This window comes from Rana temporaria, chromosome 1 (assembly GCF_905171775.1).
Source record: "Rana temporaria chromosome 1, aRanTem1.1, whole genome shotgun sequence".
NCBI classification, from domain to species: Eukaryota; Metazoa; Chordata; class Amphibia; order Anura; family Ranidae; genus Rana; species Rana temporaria.
Window position 1 is genome coordinate 10,401,154 of NC_053489.1, and position 21,350 is coordinate 10,422,503.

Genomic DNA, 21,350 nt, shown 5'->3' on the forward strand with positions numbered 1-21,350 from the left:
TCTCTCAGCCAGTGTGCTGCACTAAATTGACCACTAGATGGCGACGGTGTCTTCCCAGCATCCCTTATAACTGTGAATAGCTCCATAGCACTTAGGGTACAAAGCGGCTATTGCTCACCTTCTTCTGAAAATGCTAGCTGCCTGGCTGTTATTTGGATCCTCTGGCTCCGAATAATTACTTTTAGGTAGATTCAGAAAGAGTTAGGCCGGCTTATCAGTAGATAAGCCGACCTAACTCAGAATCTACGCCGACTTTTGTTTAGGCGTATGCTCAAACAGAGATACGCTGTCGCCGTCCTATCTTAGATTGCAATATTTTGGATGGCCGCTAGGTGGCGCTTCCATTGCGGTCGGCGTAGTATATGTAAATGAGGAGATACGCTGATTCACGAACGTACGCCCAGCCGACGCAGTACTTTTACGCCGTTTACGTAAGAGACAGGCCGCGTAAAGTTAGAGCTAGGCCCTAGTGGAATAGTAATGTCAAGTATGGCCGCCGTTCCCGCGTCGAAATTCTAATTTTTTTCGTCATTTGCGTAAGTCGTCCGTGAATTGGGATTTACTTTGTTTACGTCCACGTCAAAATCAATATGCCCGTACGGCGTACTTAGCCGCAATGCACACTGGGAAATGTAGGCGCCCGGCGCATGCGCAGTTAAAAAGAAACGGAAAAAACGTGAGGTCAAGCCTCATTACCATAAAACACGCCCCCCTCCAACACATTTGAATTAGACGCCCTTACGCCCGCCGATTCAGGCTACGCCGACGTAACTTAGCAGGCAAGTACATTGTGAATCATGTACTTGCCTCGCTAACTTACGGCGGCGTAGCTTAAATTCCTTAACCAGTTCCCGACCGCCTCATGTACATATACGTCAGCAGAATGGCACGGACAGGCACATCAACGTACCTGTACGTGCCCTGCTTGACGGGGGTCGGGGGTCCGATCGGGACCCCCCCCCCCCGGTACATGGCGCGGGTCGGTAATCTTCAGGAGCGATCCGGGATGCGGGGGCGGCAGTTCGTTTTTGTCCGCCCCCTCCGGATCGCTCCCCAGCCAATCAGCTTCCTCCCCCGCCCTCCTCTGCCTGCATTGTAAACACAGGCAGAGGAGGAAGTGATGTCACCGCTCCTCCCGCCGGTATTTTCGTCCGGCGGAGGAGCGGAGACATCACACAGTGAGTACACAAGCACTACACTGACACACAGACACATAGGCTTACGATCCCCCCCCCGGTCACCCCCCGATCGCCCCCACCAGCCCCCCCCTGTCACACCGTCACTAAATTGCAGTGATCATTTACTGATCACTGCATTTAGTTTCAGTGTGACAGGCAGTTAGTGTCAGGCAGTTAGTGTTAGGTCCAGGATAGCCCCCCCCCCCCCCAATAAAGGTTTTAACCCCTTGATCACCCCCTAGTTAACCCTTTCACCCCCCTTTTTCCAGCGTCACTAAGCGATCGTTTTTCTGATCGCTGTATTAGTGTCGCTCGTGCCACTAGGTAGCTAGTTTTTTTTTGAGGTTCGCCGCCATGTTTTTATAGCGTTAGAAAATTTATGGGGGTACCTAACGCTATAAAAACATGGCGGCGAACCTCAAAAAAAACTAGCTACCTAGCGGCACGAGAGACACTAATACAGCGATCAAAAAAACGATCGCTTAGTGACGCTGGCAAAAGGGGGGTGAAAGGGTTAACTAGGGGGTGATCAAGGGGTTAAAACCTTTATTGGGGGGGGGGTAGGGGGCTACACTGGACCTAACACTTTTAACCCCTTGATCACCCCCTAGTTAACCCTTTCACCCCCCTTTTGCCAGCGTCACTAAGCGATCGTTTTTCTGATCGCTGTATTAGTGTCGCTCGTGCCGCTAGGTAGCTAGTTATTTTTGAGGTTCGCCCGCCAGGTTTTTATAGCGTTAGGTACCCCCATACATTTTCTAATAAAGGTTTTAACCCCTGATTGCCCCTAGAGTTAACCCTTTCACCCCCTACTGCCAGCGTCACTAAGCGATCGTTTTTCTGATCGCTGTATTAGTGTCGCTGGTGCCGCTAGGTAGCTAGTTATTTTTTGAGGTTCGCCCGCCAGGTTTTTATAGCGTTAGGTACCCCCATACATTTTCTAATAAAGGTTTTTAACCCCTGATTGCCCCTAGAGTTAGCCCTTTCACCCCCTATTGCCAGCGTCACTAAGCGATCGTTTTTTTCTGATCGCTGTATTAGTGTCGCTGGTGCCGCTAGGTAGCTAGTTATTTTTTGAGGTTCGCCCGCCAGGTTTTTATAGCGTTAGGTACCCCCATACATTTTCTAATAAAGGTTTTAACCCCTGATTGCCCCTAGAGTTAACCCTTTCACCACCTATTGCCAGCGTCACTAAGCGATCGTTTTTCTGATCGCTGTATTAGTGCCGCTAGGTAGCTAGTTATTTTTTGAGGTTCGCCCGCTAGGTTTTTATAGCGTTAGGTACCCCCATACATTTTCTAATAAAGGTTTTAACCCCTGATTGCCCCTAGAGTTAACCCTTTCACCCCCCTATTGCCAGCATCACTAAGCGATCATTTTTCTGATCGCTGTATTAGTGTCGCTGGTGCCGCTAGGTAGCTAGTTAGTGCCAGTAACGCTTACACCCACGCGCAAAACATACTCCCCCCATATGTGGAATTACACCCCAAAATACATTCTGCTGCTTCTCCTGAGTACGGGGATACCACATGTGTGAGACTTTTTGGGAGCCTAGCCGCGTACGGGACCCCAAAAAACAATCACCGCCTTCAGGCTTTCTAAGGGTGTAAATTTTTGATTTCACTCCTCACTACCTATCACAGTTTCGAAGGCCATAAAATGCCAAAATAGCACAAAACCCCCCCAAATGACCCCATTTTGGAAAGTAGACACCCCAAGCTATTTTCTGAGAGGGATGTCGAGTCCATGGAATATTTTATATTTTGACACAAGTTGCGGGAATATGATAAACTGATTTTTTTTTGCACAAAGTTGTCACTAAATGATATATTTCTCACACATGCCATGGTTATATGTGGAATTGCACCCCAAAATACATTCTGCTGCTTCTCCTGAGTATGGGGATACCACATGTGTGGGACTTTTTGGGAGCCTAGCCACGTACGGGGCCCCGAAAACCAATCACCATCTTCAAGATTTCTAAGGGCATACATTTTTGATTTCACTCCTCACTACCTATCATAGTTTTGAAGGCCATAAAATGCCAAGATGGCACACAACCCCCCCAAATGACCCCATTTTGTAAAGAAGACACCCCAAGCTATTTGCTGAGAGGCATGTTGAGTCCATGGAATATTTAACTGTTTTGCCCCAAGTGATTGAATATTGACCAAAAAACAAAACAAAAAAAAATTACAAAACGTTGTCACTAAATGATATATTTCTCACACATGCCATGGTTATATGTGGTATTGCACCCCAAAATACATTCTGCTGCTTCTCCTGAGTACGGAGATACCACATGTGTGGGACTTTTTGGGAGCTTAGCCGCGTACGGGCCCCCGAAAACCAATCACCACCTTCAAGATTTGTGTGAGTGAAATCAAAAATTTATGTCCTTAGAAATCTTGAAGGTGGTGATTGGTTTTCGGGGTCCCGTACGCGGCTAAGCTCCAAAAAAGTCCCACACATGTGGTATCCCCGTACTCAGGAGAAGCAGCAGAATGTATTTTGGGGTGCAATACCACATATAACCATGGCATGTGTGAGAAATATATCATTTAGTGACAACGTTTTGTAACTTTTTTTTGGTCAATATTCAATCACTTGGGGCAAAAAAAATTAAATATTCCATGGACTCAACATGCCTCTCAGCAAATAGCTTGGGGTGTCTTCTTTCCAAAATGGGGTCATTTGGGGGGGTTGTGTGCCATCTTGGCATTGTATGGCCTTCAAAACTATGATAGGTAGTGAGGAGTGAAATCAAAAATGTATGCCCTTAGAAATCTTGAAGGTGGTGATTGGTTTTCGGGGCCCCGTACGCGGCTAGGCTCCCAAAAAGTCCCACACATGTGGTATCCCCGTACTCAGGAGAAGCAGCAGAATGTATTTTGGGGTGCAATTCCACATATAACCATGGCATGTGTGAGAAATATATCATTTAGTGACAACTTTGTGCAAAAAAAAATCAGTTTGTCATATTCCCGCAACTTGTGTCAAAATATAAAATATTCCATGGACTCGACATGCCTCTCAGCAAATAGCTTGGGGTGTCTACTTTCCAAAATGGGGTCATTTGGGGGGGTTTTGTGCTATTTTGGCATTTTATGGCCTTCGAAACTGTGATAGGTAGTGAGGAGTGAAATCAAAAATTTGCGCCCTTAGAAATGCTGAAGGCGGTGCTTGGTTTTCGGGGTCCCGTACGCGGCTAGGCTCCCAAAAAGTCCCACACATGTGGTATCCCCGTACTCAGGAGAAGCAGCAGAATGTATTTTGGGGTGCAATTCCACATATAACCATGGCATGTGTGAGCAATATATCATTTAGTGACAACTTTTTGTAATTTTTTTTTTATTTTTATTTTTTTGTCATTATTCAATCACTTGGGACAAAAAAAAAAAATATTCAATGGACTCAACATGCCTCTCAGCAGTTTCCTTGGGGTGTCTATGTGACGGTATCGGTATGATATCCCCGTCAACGTTCCCTTCTTCCCATAACAAAAATCACCCCAATATTCCACGAGGAGGGATATCCCTGGAGTCGCCCAGAAAGCCACACATGAGACCAGCTTACTGCTTGAACAACACAGAGTTTAATGTTATAACACACAGCTTATATGTCATTTCCAAAACTGTTACAATGACAAATCTCCGCCCCCCTCACACTGGGGCTTCCATACAGATTATAGGTAGACACGACGGGGCCGATGCTGAAAACACATTTTCTTTAGACAATGACATCAATGACGCTGAGCACTAGCTGTACTGAATACATTAACTAGACCGCTCGGCCCCGCATATAGAGAGATAATTACCACAATGAAGCAATCAGAATAATTAACACAAGCCACTTAAACCCAGCTCTCCTTCACACAACACAATAGATCAATTAACCTTTAGAAATAGTGAGGGGACATTAGCACATCAATAACCTGGCTAGCAGGGAGCAGTAAACTGAGACATATAGGCAAATGTATCACAATGGCCCCCCTTTTGCTCCCTGCTCCGGCAAACCCGGTTGGACCTTTCCTGGTCCAGTAGGGTTGACGGGTTCAGAGCTTTTAGTCAGAGGTTAACTCCGTTTGGCATGACTGACCTCCCTTGGCAACTGCTTCAGACTCAGGTATGTCACCGGGTCGTCAGATCACACGCCGGTCAGTCCCCAAGTCTTTGTGCGATCTGCAAAGTCACCAGAAGTCAGTGTGAAGACAGCGAATGGGTCTGTGCGCCGCCGTCTAGGTGTCCCGCTATGGGAGGGGGCAGGTTATGGCTCTGAAGTGACAATCCCAGGAGATTCATAAAAAGAAAAAGTTATATTTGTTGAAATGCTGTAGCACTGGTGCTCAGAGTCCGGGGGGGGGGGGAGGGGAATCAGAGCCCCATAAGGTCAGCCACCCCCTGCTCCCTCCGCAGCCGCCGGTTCTCCTCTTGGAGCTTCTCCAGCTCCATCTCCAGTTCATGCTGCTGTGACCTCAGGTGGTTGTTCTCCTCCTCCATGCGGCTTATGCACTCCTCCAGCTCTATGTACTCACGGATCAGCTCCTGCTTGCTCATGTCCTGCAGGCTCTCCACGTGGTCCTTCATCATCAGGAACTGGGTGGTGGTGTAAGGGGCCACCGGCGGGCCCTTGGCGAACATCTCGGCACGCATCTGGGACGCCCGCTGCGACTCCCTCTCCTCCAGTCGCTTCTTCTCCTCCCAGGTCAGCTTGTTATACGGCTTCCAGGACCTCTTCTTCTTGAAGGGTGGCCGGCGGTGCCTCTTTCTGCCCAGCTCCCTCCAGGGCCCCTCCGGCTCAGGGCTGTCGCCCATGACCAGCTGACAATGGTGTTCCCTGTTGTCCGTAATAACAGATTGTACCATGAGGGCTTCGTAAGGGGTGCCCAATGGTTCTTCCTGACCCAGCTCCTTTGGATCCCAAGCCGAGTCTAAACAATGGGCTGCTGCTGGTGGGCGGTACCCAGGTTGAGACCAATTTGACCTGGTGTTGTCATTCATGGGGCAATTCTGCTTGAAGTGACCCAGCTGTTTGCACCGGAAGCAGCGTTGTTCGTTGTCCTCCTGGCGTGGATAGCGAGGGCTAGATGTCACCGGTCTGTTAGGAGGTTGGTATCTAGCGGTTGGTGGGTGTGAGGGCACCGTTTGTGGTGGAGGTTGTTCCTGTGGTGTGACCTGGTTCGTCTTGCGAGTATCTGCATATTCATCCGCCAACTTCGCGGCCTCTGGTAGAGTCATGGGCCTGCGATCTCTCACCCAATCTTTGACGTCCGTCTGGATGTGATTGTAAAATTGCTCCAGGAGCATTAGTTGCAAAATGTCCTCTGCGGTGGTGGCCTGGCTGCTGTTAGCCCAGTTAGAGGCCGACCGGGACAATTGGCATGCCCATTCCGCATAAGAGTCTTTCGTGGTTTTGCGTGAGTCCCTGAACTTCTGTCGGTGGGACTCTGGGGTTACTGCATAACGAGCCAGGAGCACTTCTTTAACCCGGGCGTAGCTATGGATATCCTGATCTGGCACGGTCCGGAAAGCATCAGAAGCTTTGCCTGACAGTTTGCCTGACAATATTGCAACCCACTCTCTTCTAGCTATTCGGTGCAGGTTACATTGTCGCTCAAAATCTGCCAGGTAGTTATCAATCTCACAGTCCTTTTCATCAAAAGCTTTAAAAGCGCTAAACGGAATCTTCCTTGCGTCTGCTGTGCTGTACTCACTGTTTGGAGAATGTGCGGCTGCTTGTTGGACTGCTGCCAGTTTTAACTGTAGTTCTGCGTCCCTTATTTGTTTATCCTTCTGTAGTTCTGCGTCCCTTATTTGTTTATCCTTCTGTAGTTCTGCGTCCCTTATTTGTTTATCCTTCTGTAGTTCTGCGTCCCTTATTTGTTTATCCTTCTGTAGCTCCGCGTCTCTTATTTCTTTAGCCTTCTGTAGCTCTGCGTCTCTTATTTGTTTATCCTTCTGTAGTTCTGCGTCCCTTATTTCTTTAGCCTCCTTCGCTAACAGGTCCATCACTTTCAGTACCACATCTGGCGTTGGGTTCGGGCCGAACCACGCTAGCTTCTCTCTCATTAGCTTGTTGGCTGGCGATTCCTCCTCCTGAATCACTGGTGTCTCCATCTCTTGTACTGCTGGCGTTGCTGCAATCCCGTCCTCCTGGTCTAGCTCCATTGATTCTGCTATGATGACCCGCTTGGTTTTGTTGCTAGCAATCCTTCCACGAACTTCCAGTAGTTCTTCCAGTGTCTGCTTGGAATCCGGGTGTGAAGGGGAATAGAAGGGAAAAATCCCACTGCTACCAACCAATTGTGACGGTATCGGTATGATATCCCCGTCAACGTTCCCTTCTTCCCATAACAAAAATCACCCCAATATTCCACGAGGAGGGATATCCCTGGAATCGCCCAGAAAGCCACACATGAGACCAGCTTACTGCTTGAACAACACAGAGTTTAATGTTATCACACACAGCTTATATGTCATTTCCAAAACTGTTACAATGACAAATCTCCGCCCCCCTCACACTGGGGCTTCCATACAGATTATAGGTAGACACGACGGGGCCGATGCTGAAAACACATTTTCTTTAGACAATGACATCAATGACGCTGAGCACTAGCTGTACTGAATACATTAACTAGACCGCTCGACCCCGCATATAGGGAGATAATTACCACAATGAAGCAATCAGAATAATTAACACAAGCCACTTAAACCCAGCTCTCCTTCACACAACACAATAGATCAATTAACCTTTAGAAATAGTGAGGGGACATTAGCACATCAATAACCGGGCTAGCAGGGAGCAGTAAACTGAGACATATAGGCAAATGTATCACAGTCTACTTTCCAAAATGGGGTCATTTGGGGGGGTTTTGTACTGCCTTGCCATTTTAGCACCTCAAGAAATGAGATAGGCAGTCATAAAATAAAAGTTGTGTAAATTCCAGAAAATGTACCCTAGTTTGTAGACGCTATAATTTTTGCGAAAACCAATAAATATACGCTTATTGCGATTTTTTTTACAAAAGACATGTGGCTGAATACATTTTGGCCTAAATGTTTGACTAAAATTTAGTTTATTCGATATTTTTTACTTTTTGTTATAAGAAAAATCTTTTGTTTTCAAAATTTTCGGTCTTTTTCCGTTTATATCGCAAAAAATAAAAATCGCATAGGCAATCAAATACCATCAAAAGAAAGCTCTATTTGTGGGAAGAAAAGGACGCAAATTTCGTTTCGGTACAACATTGCATGACCGCGCAATTACCAGTTAAAGCAGCGCAGTGACAAATTGTAAAAACACCTTGGGTCTTTAGACAGCGTATTGGTCCGGGGCTTAAGTGGTTAAGCTACGCCGCCGCAAAGTTACGCGAACGTACCTGAATCTACCTATTTGTCACTAACTTTGAAAAAGTACAGAGCCAGGGTGTGGTTGGAGCTCCTGGTCTGAAGACTAAAAAAAGAAAATACTGAAGCCAGGGGATCAGAATGAAATCCATTGTATATCCACAAGGGAAATAATGACATCCTCTGTTTTTATTTCTTTAGCACAGATGAAGCTGCTTCTGAAGGACCTTGAAAAGCCCCACCCCCGAGGCTCTTTCTCCAGGTCATGCTGGGGAAGCCTATTTGTACGGGCTCCACCCCTTTTCAGTTTTAAACGGAGTCCAGTGTGCTAAGTCACCCTCATGTCTGGTAGGGATGACCATAATAGCTCCTCCCCACATTTCCTGGCTCTGCTCCTGAGTGTTATGCATTCCCCAGCATGTTATGGGAGTTTAAGAGAGTCTTGTGACTCCTCCCATCACACCCTTTCTTTTAGTCCTCCCACTAGGTTCCAGCTGTCCAGCGCCTGTGTAGTAAACATTTGGGTCTAGGTCTGCTCCACCATATTGTTAGAATATTATTGCAAATTCATAATTCGGCAATTCATGGCAAGCTTGCAAAACATATTTTGATTTATGATTAATCATAATAATTAGGTATGAATGAATGACCTTGATCAATTGATATGACATAATTCTTCTATCCAAAACTGAGCATTACTGGTCAACCGATTTGAGAATGACATAAGATTTGACTGTCAGGCAGTTGTTCTACTATGTCCAAAGTTGACATGAGTTCAGGAGGTCAGCAGGCTAACAGATAAGTATACACATAGAGTTCATGTGTCAGAGCTGACATGTTTTTACATGCTTTAAAGTTAAAATCACAGATTATCCATAACTTAGCTATTTATTTGATATTGTTGTTTAATTATTTAGAGCTAGTTTAAGTGAAGTCTTAGTCATACTGATATGTATTAGTATATAGTTACTTAATGAAGTTATAGCTTTATAGCTGATAATATATGTTCTATGACATTGCATCATCAAGCACACTACTCTAAGTATAGAGTGTCACATGTGTGCCTGTCAATCAAACTCCATACGACTCTGTGCTAAGATCTTCATATTGCTGAACCTAGCAGATATTAATATTTGCCATACAAGGGTCTAAGCCTGGGCCGTATGAGGTCATGACGTTCACTTGTAACATATATTTAAGCTTTGCTTTAAAGAAGGCTGGACACATTTGCACCACACACTTGCATGACACACTGATACACACTTAAACTAAGACACACTAATTCACACCCTCTTTGAAAGACAACACTGACATATAGACTAGGAGAACAGCTGAAGCCAGAAGTCAAACGTCATTTCCTGTTTCTTCCGGCATCACTTTGGAAAATCTCAGAAGACAACATGCCTGAGGCTGCTCACATGCTTTCATAAGCTTGCTACTATACTATCGATCCAATTCCAGATACTTTTCATCTACGCTAAACTGAACTTTATACTATTTTTCATTGTGTTTGTGATGCCACCTGTGTGACAATAAACTCACACGTTATTTTCAAATCAACCTGACTATGAATGATCTTCATTCAGATACGCCCTTGAAGCTATGAGAATATTAGTTATTAATTTTACATTCTTACACATATCACGGTTTCTCTCCGGTCCTGGCCCAGGAAAATTCTCCCCATTGCTCATACTGGCCCTATGTCGTTACCACCAGTGGCTGAGAGGGGGCAGTCTTACCCTGTGATGGCCAGCCTGGGATAGAAGTTCATTGAGGTGAGAGGTGGCAGTTGATGAGGGGTCCCCATGGCCGCAGCCCCCACCTTTAATGGGCAGATCTTCTGTGCGGTACAACACGTGGCTGCCAGAGCCCGGCGCTGCCAGCGGCTGGAGGTAGAAGCTGTTGTTGGCGTCCAGGACAATCAGGCCACTGGGAAAAGGAAAAATGTTCACATTTATAAATAAAGCTGGGAGATTCAGATGGAGCACACACAAAAAAAAAAAAAAGCAGCAGAGGTCCCTTCTGGTGAGTAAAATCCAGAGAGATATCTGCAGCTGAAGTTATAAGCAAATCTCGAAAATTTCTTGTAAAATCCAGCTTGGCCTCGCCCTTGCTTTGTGATGAAGGGTTCAGTGACCAATGGGAATCTGAGAAGGTTGGCGGAGGAGGGGCTAAGCTGGGCGTGTGCAGGAAAAGTGGAGATTTTCATAGAACTTTAGCTGCTCATATCTCGGAATGGGCTGGTCATTTCCACAGGCGGTTTTCCTAAATGTGACCGGTCATAATTCCATTGTTTATGGTCCTAGGTGTTAAAAAAAATGAATTTTGAGATTTTGACACGGGTGGAAACATCTTTGGGCCTAACTGGTTGGACTGGAGGATCTGAAGAGATATACTGTATGTCATAGACACCGGTCTGTATCCATAGGGAGAGAGTCTGTGCAGAAGATTACAGGAGCATGCCAGAGGGTACATGGGGCACGGGTATCCGGGGGGTGCTCTGGAGTCATAGGGTGACACAGGGTGCTCTGGAGTAATAGGGTGACACAGGGTGCTCAGGAGTCACAGGGCGTTCTGGAGTCACAGGGCGCTCTGTAGTTACAGGGTGCTCTGGAGTCATAGGGTGCTCTGGAGTCATAGGGTGACACAGGGCGCTCTGGAGTCACAGGGTGCTCTGGAGTCACAGGGCGCTCTGGAGTCACAGGGAGACACAGGGTGCTCTGGAGTCACAGGGTGCTCTGGAGTCACAGGGTGATACAGGGCGCTCTGGAGTCACAGGGTGCTCTGGAGTCACAGGGCGCTCTGGAGTCACAGGGCGCTCTGGAGTCACAGGGTGCTCTGGAGTCATAAGGTGACACAGGGTGCTCTGAAGTCACAGGGTGATCTGGAGTCACAGAGTGCTCTGGAGTCATAGGGTGCTCTGGAGTCACAGGGTGCTCTGGAGTCACAGAGTTACACAGGGTGCTCTGGAGTGACAGGGTGCTCTGGAGTCATAGGGCGCTCTGGAGTGACAGGGTGACACAGGTGCTCTGGAGTCACAGGGTGCTCTGGAGTCACAGGGTGCTCTGGAGTCATAGTTTGCTCTGGAGTCACAGTTTGCTCTGGAGTGATAGGGTGCTCTTGAGTCACAGGGCGCTCAGGTGTCATAGGGTGACATAGGGTGCTCAGGAGTCACAGGGTGTTCTGGAGTCATAGGGTAACAAAGGGTGCTCTGGAGTCACAGAGCGCTCTGTAGTTACAGGGTGCTCTGGAGTGACAGGGTGACACAGGGTGCTCTGTAGTCACAGGGTGCTTTGGAGTCACAGGGCGCTCTGGAGTCACAGGGTGCTCTGGAGTCACAGGGTGCTTTGGAGTCACAGGGCGCTCTGGAGTCACAGGGTGCTCTGGAGTCACAGGGTGCTTTGGAGTCACAGGGTGTTTTGGAGTCACAGGGCGCTCTGTAGTTACAGGGTGATACAGGGCGCTCTTGAGTCACAGGGCGCTCAGGTGTCATAGGGTGACATAGGGTGCTCAGGAGTCACAGGGTGTTCTGGAGTCATAGGGTAACAAAGGGTGCTCTGGAGTCACAGGGTGCTCTGGAGTCACAGAGCGCTCTGTAGTTACAGGGTGCTCTGGAGTCACAGGGTGACACAGGGTTCTCTGGAGTCACAGGGTGCTCTGGAGTCACAGGGTGACACAGGGTGCTCTGGAGTCACAGGGTGCTCAGGTGTCATAGGGTGACATAGGGTGCTCAGGAGTCACAGGGTGTTCTGGAGTCATAGGGTAACAAAGGGTGCTCTGGAGTCACAGGGTGCTCTGGAGTCACAGAGCGCTCTGTAGTTACAGGGTGCTCTGGAGTCACAGGGTGACACAGGGTTCTCTGGAGTCACAGGGTGCTCTGGAGTCACAGGGTGACACAGGGTGCTCTGGAGTCACAGGGTGCTCTGGAGTCACAGGGTGACACAGGGTGCTCTGGAGTCACAGGGTGCTCTGGAGTCACAGGGTGACACAGGGTGCTCTGGAGTCACAGGGTGCTCTGGAGTCACAGGGTGACACAGGGTGCTCTGGAGTCACAGGGCGCTCTGGAGTCACAGGGTGACATAGGGTGCTCTGGAGTCACAGGGTGCTCTGGAGTCACAGAGTGGCACAGGGGGCTCTGGAGTCACAGGGGTGGCACGGGATGTTTAGAGGGCTCTGGGGTCACAGAATATACTGCGCAGAGATTGGTTCAGTCATAGTAACTGTCCGGTGCTCCAATAAACATTACTCCTCACCCCGAGTCGTATTTCTGATTGGAGGGCGTGCGGAGGGGGAGTCACACCTCTGTACTTGTGGAGGGAAAGCAGCGGTCCGGCTCTCCGGCGTGCTGCACACTCACACTTAGGAAGCACTAAATATATATATATTCTTTACTTGTTACATCTCCTAATTATAGAACCAGTAGAATATCCCTGGGGGGAGGGGGGGGGACACCAAATTACCTGATTCCTTCACAGGTGCTGAGAGCCACGGAGGACTCCTCGCTCCCCCACACCCGGCCGTGGTAGTAGCAATGCTCCTGTCGAGTACAGAACAAAGTGTCAGCACAATACCAGTATCACATGTCAAAAAAAGAACTACAAATCCCATCATCCTCCAGTGCTCTGAGGCTGGGAGGGGCAGGGGAGCTGGGCCAGCACAAAGAGCTTTTCTTTATTTAAAGGGTGTTTCTTTTGATGGGGTGGGCTATTTAGGATAGTTTGGTTTATTTTATTAAGGGGGGGTCTACTTATAAACCCTCCGTCACACACATTTGCTCAAATTTTGCCCATCATTTCAGTGATAGATCGATTTCTGTGATCGGTGAGCTATATCTAGTGGCCAAAATGTGGTACAGTTTTCTGGAATACCACAGTGAGGAAATATACCGCATTTTGGCCAGTGGCGTCACCCTGTGCGGTAAAACATGGTGTCACCCCCCCCCCCCCCCCATGTCTAGGCTGCCAGCACCAATCAGGCAGCGCACGGGCACGGGGCGCACCCCAAACCAGCCCCTGTAAATGATAGTATAGGGCAGTATAGTGGCAGGTTAGGGTAGTATAGAGTGGTATAGTGGCAGGTTGGTATAGTGGGGTGGTATAGGACAGGTTAAGGTGGTATAGGGCATGTTGGGGTGATATAGGGTAGTTTGGGGTGGTATAAGGCAAGTTAGGGTTGCAAAGGGCAGGTTGGGGTGGTACAGGGCAAGTTAGGGTGGTACAGGGCAGGTTGGGGTGGTATAGTGCAAGTTAGGGTGGCATAGGGCAAGTTGGGATGGCATGGGAAGGGTTGGGGTGGTACAGGGCAAGTTATGGTGGCATAGGGCAGATTGGGGTGGTACAGGGCAAGTTAGGGTGGCACAGGGCAAGTTGGGGTGGCATGGGAAAGTTTGGGGTGGTACAGGGCAGGCTGGGGTGGTACAGGGCAGGCTGTGGTGGCACAGGGCAGACTGGGTGGTACAGGGCAGGCTGGGGTGGTACAGGGCAGGCTGGGTGGTACAGGGCTGTTTGGGGGGGGGGGTACAGGGCAGGCTGGGGTGGTATAGGGCTGTTTGGGGTGGTATAGGGCTGTTTGGGGTGGTACAGGGCAGGCTGGGGTGGTACAGGGCAGGCTGGGTGATACAGGGCAGGTTGGGATGGCACAGAGCAGGCTGGGATGGCACAGAGCAGGCTGGGGTGGTACAGGGCAGGCTGGGTGATACAGGGCAGGTTGGGATGGCACAGAGCAGGCTGGGATGGCACAGAGCAGGCTGGGGTGGTACAGGGCAGGCTGGGATTGCACAGGGCAGGCTGGGCATGTCAGCTAAAAAAAAACGGGATGGTGTCACCCCTCTAGCGGGTGTCACCCGGTGCGGACCGCACCCCCCGCACCCCCCTAGCAACGCCTCTGATTTTGGCCACTAGATGGAGCCAGGAGACAGGAATACATTCAAAGGATCTGACCTGCACCCTTGAAAACCACCTTGACCCCTTGTCTACCAGGGTAAATTTATAAACGACCCGCTGGTCGAGGGGGTAAAGCGAGTTTGGGTATTGATTTTATTCAGACCGCTCTCAGCTGTCATGTAAAAGTGATCTGGGTGGCCGTAGAAGTGTCCAGTCGTTTTTACAATACATTGAACAACCTAGTCCCTAGATCACAAGCAACACAGGTTCGCAGCTGCCATTCCCAGGCTACTGTAGCTGAGAAGGCAGCTAATCAAGCACAATCTGTACTTGATTAGCTACAGTGGAGGGCAGGAGAGACATTGGAGGTCTAATAGAACCCTTAATGTCTCCATCAACCCCCATTCCCTCCTTGCAACTAGTGAACCCGGAAACAACAAGCATTACGTCACTTCCGGGTTCGCAGCTGTCATTTCCTGGCTACTGTATCTGAAAAGACAGCTAATAAAGCACAATCTGTACTCAATTAGCTGCAGTGGAGGGCAGGGGAGAAAAGGAGGCCTAATAGACCCCCAATTTCTCTATCAACCCCCATTTTCTCCTTGCAGCTAGTAAACCCGGAAGCAACAAGTATTACTTCACTTCTGGGTTCACAGCTGTCATTGCCTGGATACTGTAGCAGAGAATGCTGCTAATCAAGGACAATCTCTGCTTTATTAGCTGCAGTGGAGGGCAGGAGAGACAAAGGAGGTCCAACCCTCCACCCCCTCCTTGCAATGTATGAACCCGGAAGCAACAAGTATCACATCACTCCTGGGTTCACAGCTGCCATTCCCTGGCTACAGTAGCTGAGAAGGCAGCTAATCAAGCACAATCTGTACCCCCCCCCCCCCCGTTTCTGGTAAAGGGTTTGTCTTTTCCTACATTATTATTTTTCTATTATTTAGCATTTTATTATTTTTCTATTATTTAGCATTTTATTATGTTTCTATTATTTAGCATGTTATTATTTTTCTATTATTTTGCATTTTATTATTTTTCTATTATTTTGCATTTTATTATTTTGCATTTTATTATTTTTCTATTATTTAGCATTTTATTATTTAGCATTTTATTATTTTTCTATTATTTAGCATGTTATTATGTTTCTATTATTTTGCATTTTATTATTTTTTTATTATTTAGCATTTTATTATTTAGCATTTTATTATTTTTCTATTATTTAGCATGTTTTTATTTTTCTATTATTTAGCATTTTATTATTTTTCTATTATTTTTCATTTTATTATTTTTCTATTATTTAGCATTTTGTTGTTTTTCTATTATTTTTGGTTTTATGTTTTAAAATATTTTATATGCATAATAAATATGATTATTTTTTGTCTTTTTATATGCATTATAAATATATTATTTGCATTAATATTTTTAAATATTCACTTATTATTTAGCCTCAGATCAGTAAAAAAACAAAAAAAAAACAACAACCAGCTCAAAACCTAAAAAAAGTCTTTATAGTTCTCACCGTGTGGTTGGGGGTCACCGTCACCCTCTCGCCCTCTGCGGTGTAATGCGTCTCGGTGAATTCGGGAGATAGCAGGAGGCTGCGGGAAGGAAGGACGACAAAAGTCAGCAAGTGGGCTCATTTACAAGAACCTTAAGCCCCGCCCCCCCCCAACGGATCAATGCTGTCCCATATTTCAGCAAAACCGGGCTGAGAGACAATGACAAGACCATAGGATATTATACAGATCTTCACTGCGGGGGCCGGACAGGGGGGGGGGGGGTGTGGCTGCATGTGTTGGAGCCACCCAGCCCCTTTTGTCAAGGGGCTTTGAAATGCGTTGCCACACAGATTTTATTCTTTACTACACCACCAGATTAGCGCCCCCTGGTGTTTCATTACACATCTTATTTTATACAATGCGATGCAAGCAGATCATGGCTGGCGGGAGGGGCCGGCAGGGTGCTGTACAAAGCTTCCTATCAATGCAGCTTAGTTCTCTGCAGTGCACACCTGCCCTAATCAGAAAAGGTAAAATACACTGCTGGACATTTACCTTGTGCCTAATCAATGGGTAAATGTGTCGGCTAGATTCAATTGATCAATATTGTTTGATAAGTCATACATAGTAATAATCAGCCTTCAGCCTTGAGCCTTTGCCATTTGCTTCCCATGACCATGCAGCTTAGTTCTCTGCAGTGCACACCTGCCCTAATCAGAAAAGGTAAAATACACTGCTGGACATTCATCTTGTGCCTAATCAATGGGTTAAAGAGTCGGCTGTATTCAAGTAATCAATATTGTTTTAAAAAACATACATAGTAATGATCAGCTTTAAGCTTTTGCCATTTGCTTCCCATGGCCATGTGGCTTAATTCTCTGCAGTGCACACCTGCCCTAATCAGAAAAGGTAAAATACACTGCTGGACATTTATCTTGTACCTAATCAATAGGTTAAATTGTCGGCTGTCAGCTGGATTCAAGTAATCAATATTGTTTGATAAGTCATACATAGTGACGATCAGCCTTGAGCCTTTGCTTCCCATGACAATACAGTTTAGTTCTCTGCAGTGCACACCTTCCCTAATCAGAAAAGGTAAAGCACACTGCTGGACATTCATATTGTGCCTAATCAATGGGTTAAAGTGTCAGCTAGATTCAAGTAATCATTATTGTTTGATAAGGCTGGGTTCACACTACTACACTACTTTCATCCTACTTTGCTCTGTGTTCAATGTTTCCCTATGAGAGCGTCTTGTAGCGTCCTACACAAGTCGGTTTGACTTTGAAAATGCTCCCTGTACTACTTTTGGTCCTACATTGATCCTACTTCAGGCCCATTGAATATCATTGAAGTCGGACCAAAGTAGTATCCTGTTCATGAAAGTAGGATGGATGTAGGACCAATGTAGCTGAGCAAAGTAGGATGAAAGTAGTGTAGTAGTGTGAACCCAGCCTGAGGCTGGGTTCACACTACTACACTACTTTGATCCTACTTTGCTCTGCTACATTGGTCCTACACTGATCCTACATTGGTCCTACATCCATCCTACTTTCATGAACAGGATACTACTTTGATCCGACTTTGTGATAGTCTGACTTGTTCTTTGACCAATCAAAACAATCCCAGAGTGAGATAAATTCCTTTTACTGCTGCTGTAATCACAAGTCGGATGTCAAAAGTCAGATGGTTAGGACAAGGCTCCTACTTTGATCCTACTTTAACCAGTTCCCGACCCCCGCATGTACATATACGTCCACAATATGGCACGTACAGGCACATGGGCGTACACGTACGTCCTCGCCTATTAGCGGGTGGGGGGTCCGATCGGGACCCCCCCCCACTACATGCGGAGGTCGGTCCGCTCGGGGAGCGATCCGGGACCACGGCGCGGCTATTTGTTTATAGCCGCTCCGTCGCGATCGCTCCCCGGAGCTGAAGAACGGGGAGAGCCGTATGTAAACACGGCTTCCCCGTCCTTCACTATGGCGGCGCATCGATCGCGTCATTCCCTTTATAGGGAAGACACGATCGATGACGTCATTCCTACAGCCACACCCCCAAACAGTTTTAAACACATACTAGGTGCACCCTAACTCCTACAGCGCCCCCTGTGGTTAACTCCCAAACTGCAACTGTCATTTTCACAATAAAGAATGCAATTTAAATGCATTTCTTGCTGTGAAAATGACAATGGTCCCAAAAATGTGTCAAAATTGTCCGAAGTGTCCGCCATAATGTCGCAGTCACAAAAAAAATTGCTGATCGCCGCCATTAGTAGTAAAAAAAAAAAAAATAATAAAAATGCAATAAAACTATCCCCTATTTTGTAAACACTATAAATTTTGCGCAAACCAATCGATAAACGCTTATTGCGATTTTTTTTACTAAAAATAGGTAGAAGAATACGTATCGGCCTAAACTGAGGAAAAAAAATGTTTTTATATATGTTTTTGGGGGATATTTATTACAGCAAAAAGTAAAAAATATTGCTTTTTTTTCAAAATTGTCGCTCTATTTTTGTTTATAGCGCAAAAACTAAAAACCGCAGATGTGATCAAATACCACCAAAAGAAAGCTCTATTTGTGGGGAAAAAAGGACGCCAATTTTGTTTGGGAGCCACGTCGCACGACCGCGCAATTGTCTGTTAAAGCGACGCAGTCCCGAACTGTAAAAACACCTTGGGTCTTTAGGCTGCATATTGGTCCGGGGCTTAAGTGGTTAATGATATTCAATGGGCTGATGTAGGATCAAAGTAGGACCAAAGTAGTACAGGGAGTAGTTTCAAAGTCGGACCGACTTGTGTAGGACCAGTTAAGACAGCTCTCATAGGGAAACATTGATTTTCACACGTCATGCTACATGAGCTCCCAATGTAGGACCGTTGTAGGACAAGTGTGAACCCAGCCTAAGGCTGGGTTCACACTACTACACTACTTTCATCCTACTTTGCTCTGTATTCAATGTTTCCCTATGAGAGCGTCTTGTAGCGTCCTACACAAGTCGGTCCGACTTTGAAAATGCTCCCTGTACTACTTTTGGTCCTACATTGATCCTACTTCAGGCCCATTGAATATCATTGAAGTCGGACCAAAGTAGTATCCTGTTCATGAAAGTAGGATGGATGTAGGACCGATGTAGCAGAGCAAAGTAGGATGAAAGTAGTGTAGTAGTGTGAACCCAGCCTTAGTCATACATAGTGACGATCAGCCTTGAGCCTTTGCCATTTGCTTTTCATGACCATGCAGCTTAGTTCTCTGCGGCGCACACCTGCCCTAATCAGAAAGGGTAAAATACACTGCTAGACATTCATCTTGTGCTTAATCAATGTGTTAATGTGTCGGCTAGATTCAATTATTCAATATTGTTTGATAAGCAGGGCTGGACTGGGACAAAAATTTGGCCCTGGACTTCATCCAGACTGGCCCACTTTGACAGGTCTCTCCCATGGCGGCCGGACCACTCTCGCAGCCCCCCCCCCCCGGCCACCCAAGCCCCCTCTCCCCCTTCACTAGCCACTAGCCGTTCTACTTTATTAGAGTAGAACGGTTGGTACTGGTACTCTTATAGGCAGTACCAGTGGGGAAGCTAGACATTATTTCACCCGGGGAAAATAATGAGTTTGGTGCCCCCCCCCTCTTATGGGACAAGATTAGGCAGAAGTGAGAAACTCCCAGGCCATAGCTGCTGAGTCAGCTGTCTGTCCCCTCCCCCCATGCTTCTCTGGTCCTCCCCCTGCTTCTCTGTTCCCCCCCAGGTGAGCGATGCGGGGAGGGAGAGACAGAGGAGCGGAGGGGGCGGCCATCTGCTGTCACTGAAGCCGGCCCACTGAGCCATCGGCCCACCAGGAAACTCCCTGTAGTTCCAATGGCTGCGGGAAGGGAGAGACAGAGGAGCGGAGGGGGGCGGCCGTCTGCTGTCACTGAAGCCAGCCCACTGAGCCATCGGCCCACCGGGAAACTCTCTGTAGTCCCAATGGCCAGTCCATCCCTGTTGATAAGTCATACATAGTGACGATCAGCCTTGAGCCTTTGCTTCCCATGACAATACAGTTTAGTTCTCTGTGGTGCACACCTTCCCTAATCAGAAAAGATAAAGCACACTGCTGGTCAATAGACGCCCTCCTGGCAATGTAAGCCCGCGCTGTAGCTATCATTGGATGGCAACAGGTTAACAATGACCCAGCATCAGATATCATTTAAAAGAAGCACAAGCAACGTGTCAGTGTGACAACTTCAGGTATGTATTAACTCTCGCAGTACTCCTCGTGACTGTGCCTTCAGAGGATTCTCTCTTTAGAAGGACAGCGCCATCTTTGTTTAGACATCCGAGGCTAGATTCAGATAGATTTTGGCGGGCGTAGCGTATCTCAGATACACTGCGCCGCCGTAAGTTAGAGCAGCAGGTCATGTATTTACAAAGAAGTTGCGCTGTAACTTACAGCGGCGCAGTGTAACTGGGCCGGCATAAGCCCGCCTAATTCAAAATAGGCTGGTTGGGGGCGTGTTCTATGCAAAATACTTGTGACCCCACGTATTTGACGTTTTTAACGAACGGCGTCCCAGTGTGCATTGCTCCAAAGTACGCCGCAAGGACTTATTGGTTTCGACGTGAACGTAAATTTCGTCCAGCCCCATTCACGGACGACTTACGCAAACGACATAAAATTTGAAAAATGTGACGCGGTTCCGACGTCCATACTTAACATTGGCTGCGCCATCTTTTTGGTGGTTTATCTTTACGCCTGAAAAAACCCTTACGTAAACGGAGTATCTTACATGCGACGGGCGAGCGTACGTTCGTGAATAGGCGTATCCACATCATTTACATATTCTCGGCGTAAATCGATGTACACGCCCCTAGCGGCCAGCGTAAATATGCAGTTAAGATACGACAGCATAGGAGACTGAGGCTGCATTCACACCTAGGCGTTTTGTCGCCTGAAGCGCGACGCTCAAAGACGCTAGAGGGGAAAAATAACATTATTCTCTATGGAGATGTTTCACATCTCCACGCCGAACGCCGAAACGCCGAATGCCTGTAGCTCAAACAAGTTCCGGACCCTTTTTTGTCGCGCGTATCGGGCGGTTTGGGCGTATTTGAGCGTTTCCATTTCCCATAGAAAGTAATGGAAACGCTCGATTCAAGCGACTAGCGCGACAACGAGCGTTTGATACGGGCGTTTTGTCGCTTTAATCAATAGAACTTTTCACCCAGGCAGAAGATTAAAAAAATCTACCAACATAGCAACAAGTGATGAAAAGATGATAATTTTTCCTATTGGCTAAAATAAAAAACGTTGAAGTACAAAAACGTCGGACAACGCTGTATGCAAACGCGCAACTAAGCATGAATACGTGCGCCAAAACGCCGGAAAAAAACGCTGAAAAAAACGACCGACGCTCAGGTGTGAATGCAGCCTAACGCCGGTCGTATCTTAG

General features: G+C 47.2%; 1 protein-coding gene across 2 annotated transcripts in view; it reads right to left on the reverse strand.

The window, feature by feature from the left end:
• The window catches only part of LOC120924637 (disintegrin and metalloproteinase domain-containing protein 33-like), a 184,093-nt gene that overhangs the window by 61,936 nt on the left and 100,807 nt on the right, over positions 1-21,350 (reverse strand). For both annotated transcript variants that reach the window (XM_040335650.1, XM_040335642.1), the window contains exons 4-6: positions 15,929-16,007; positions 12,985-13,061; positions 10,264-10,453 (exon numbers count right to left, since the gene is read on the reverse strand). In XM_040335650.1, the coding sequence (XP_040191584.1) occupies positions 10,264-10,453; positions 12,985-13,061; positions 15,929-16,007 (346 nt within the window). The remainder of the gene's footprint in view (positions 1-10,263; positions 10,454-12,984; positions 13,062-15,928; positions 16,008-21,350) is intronic.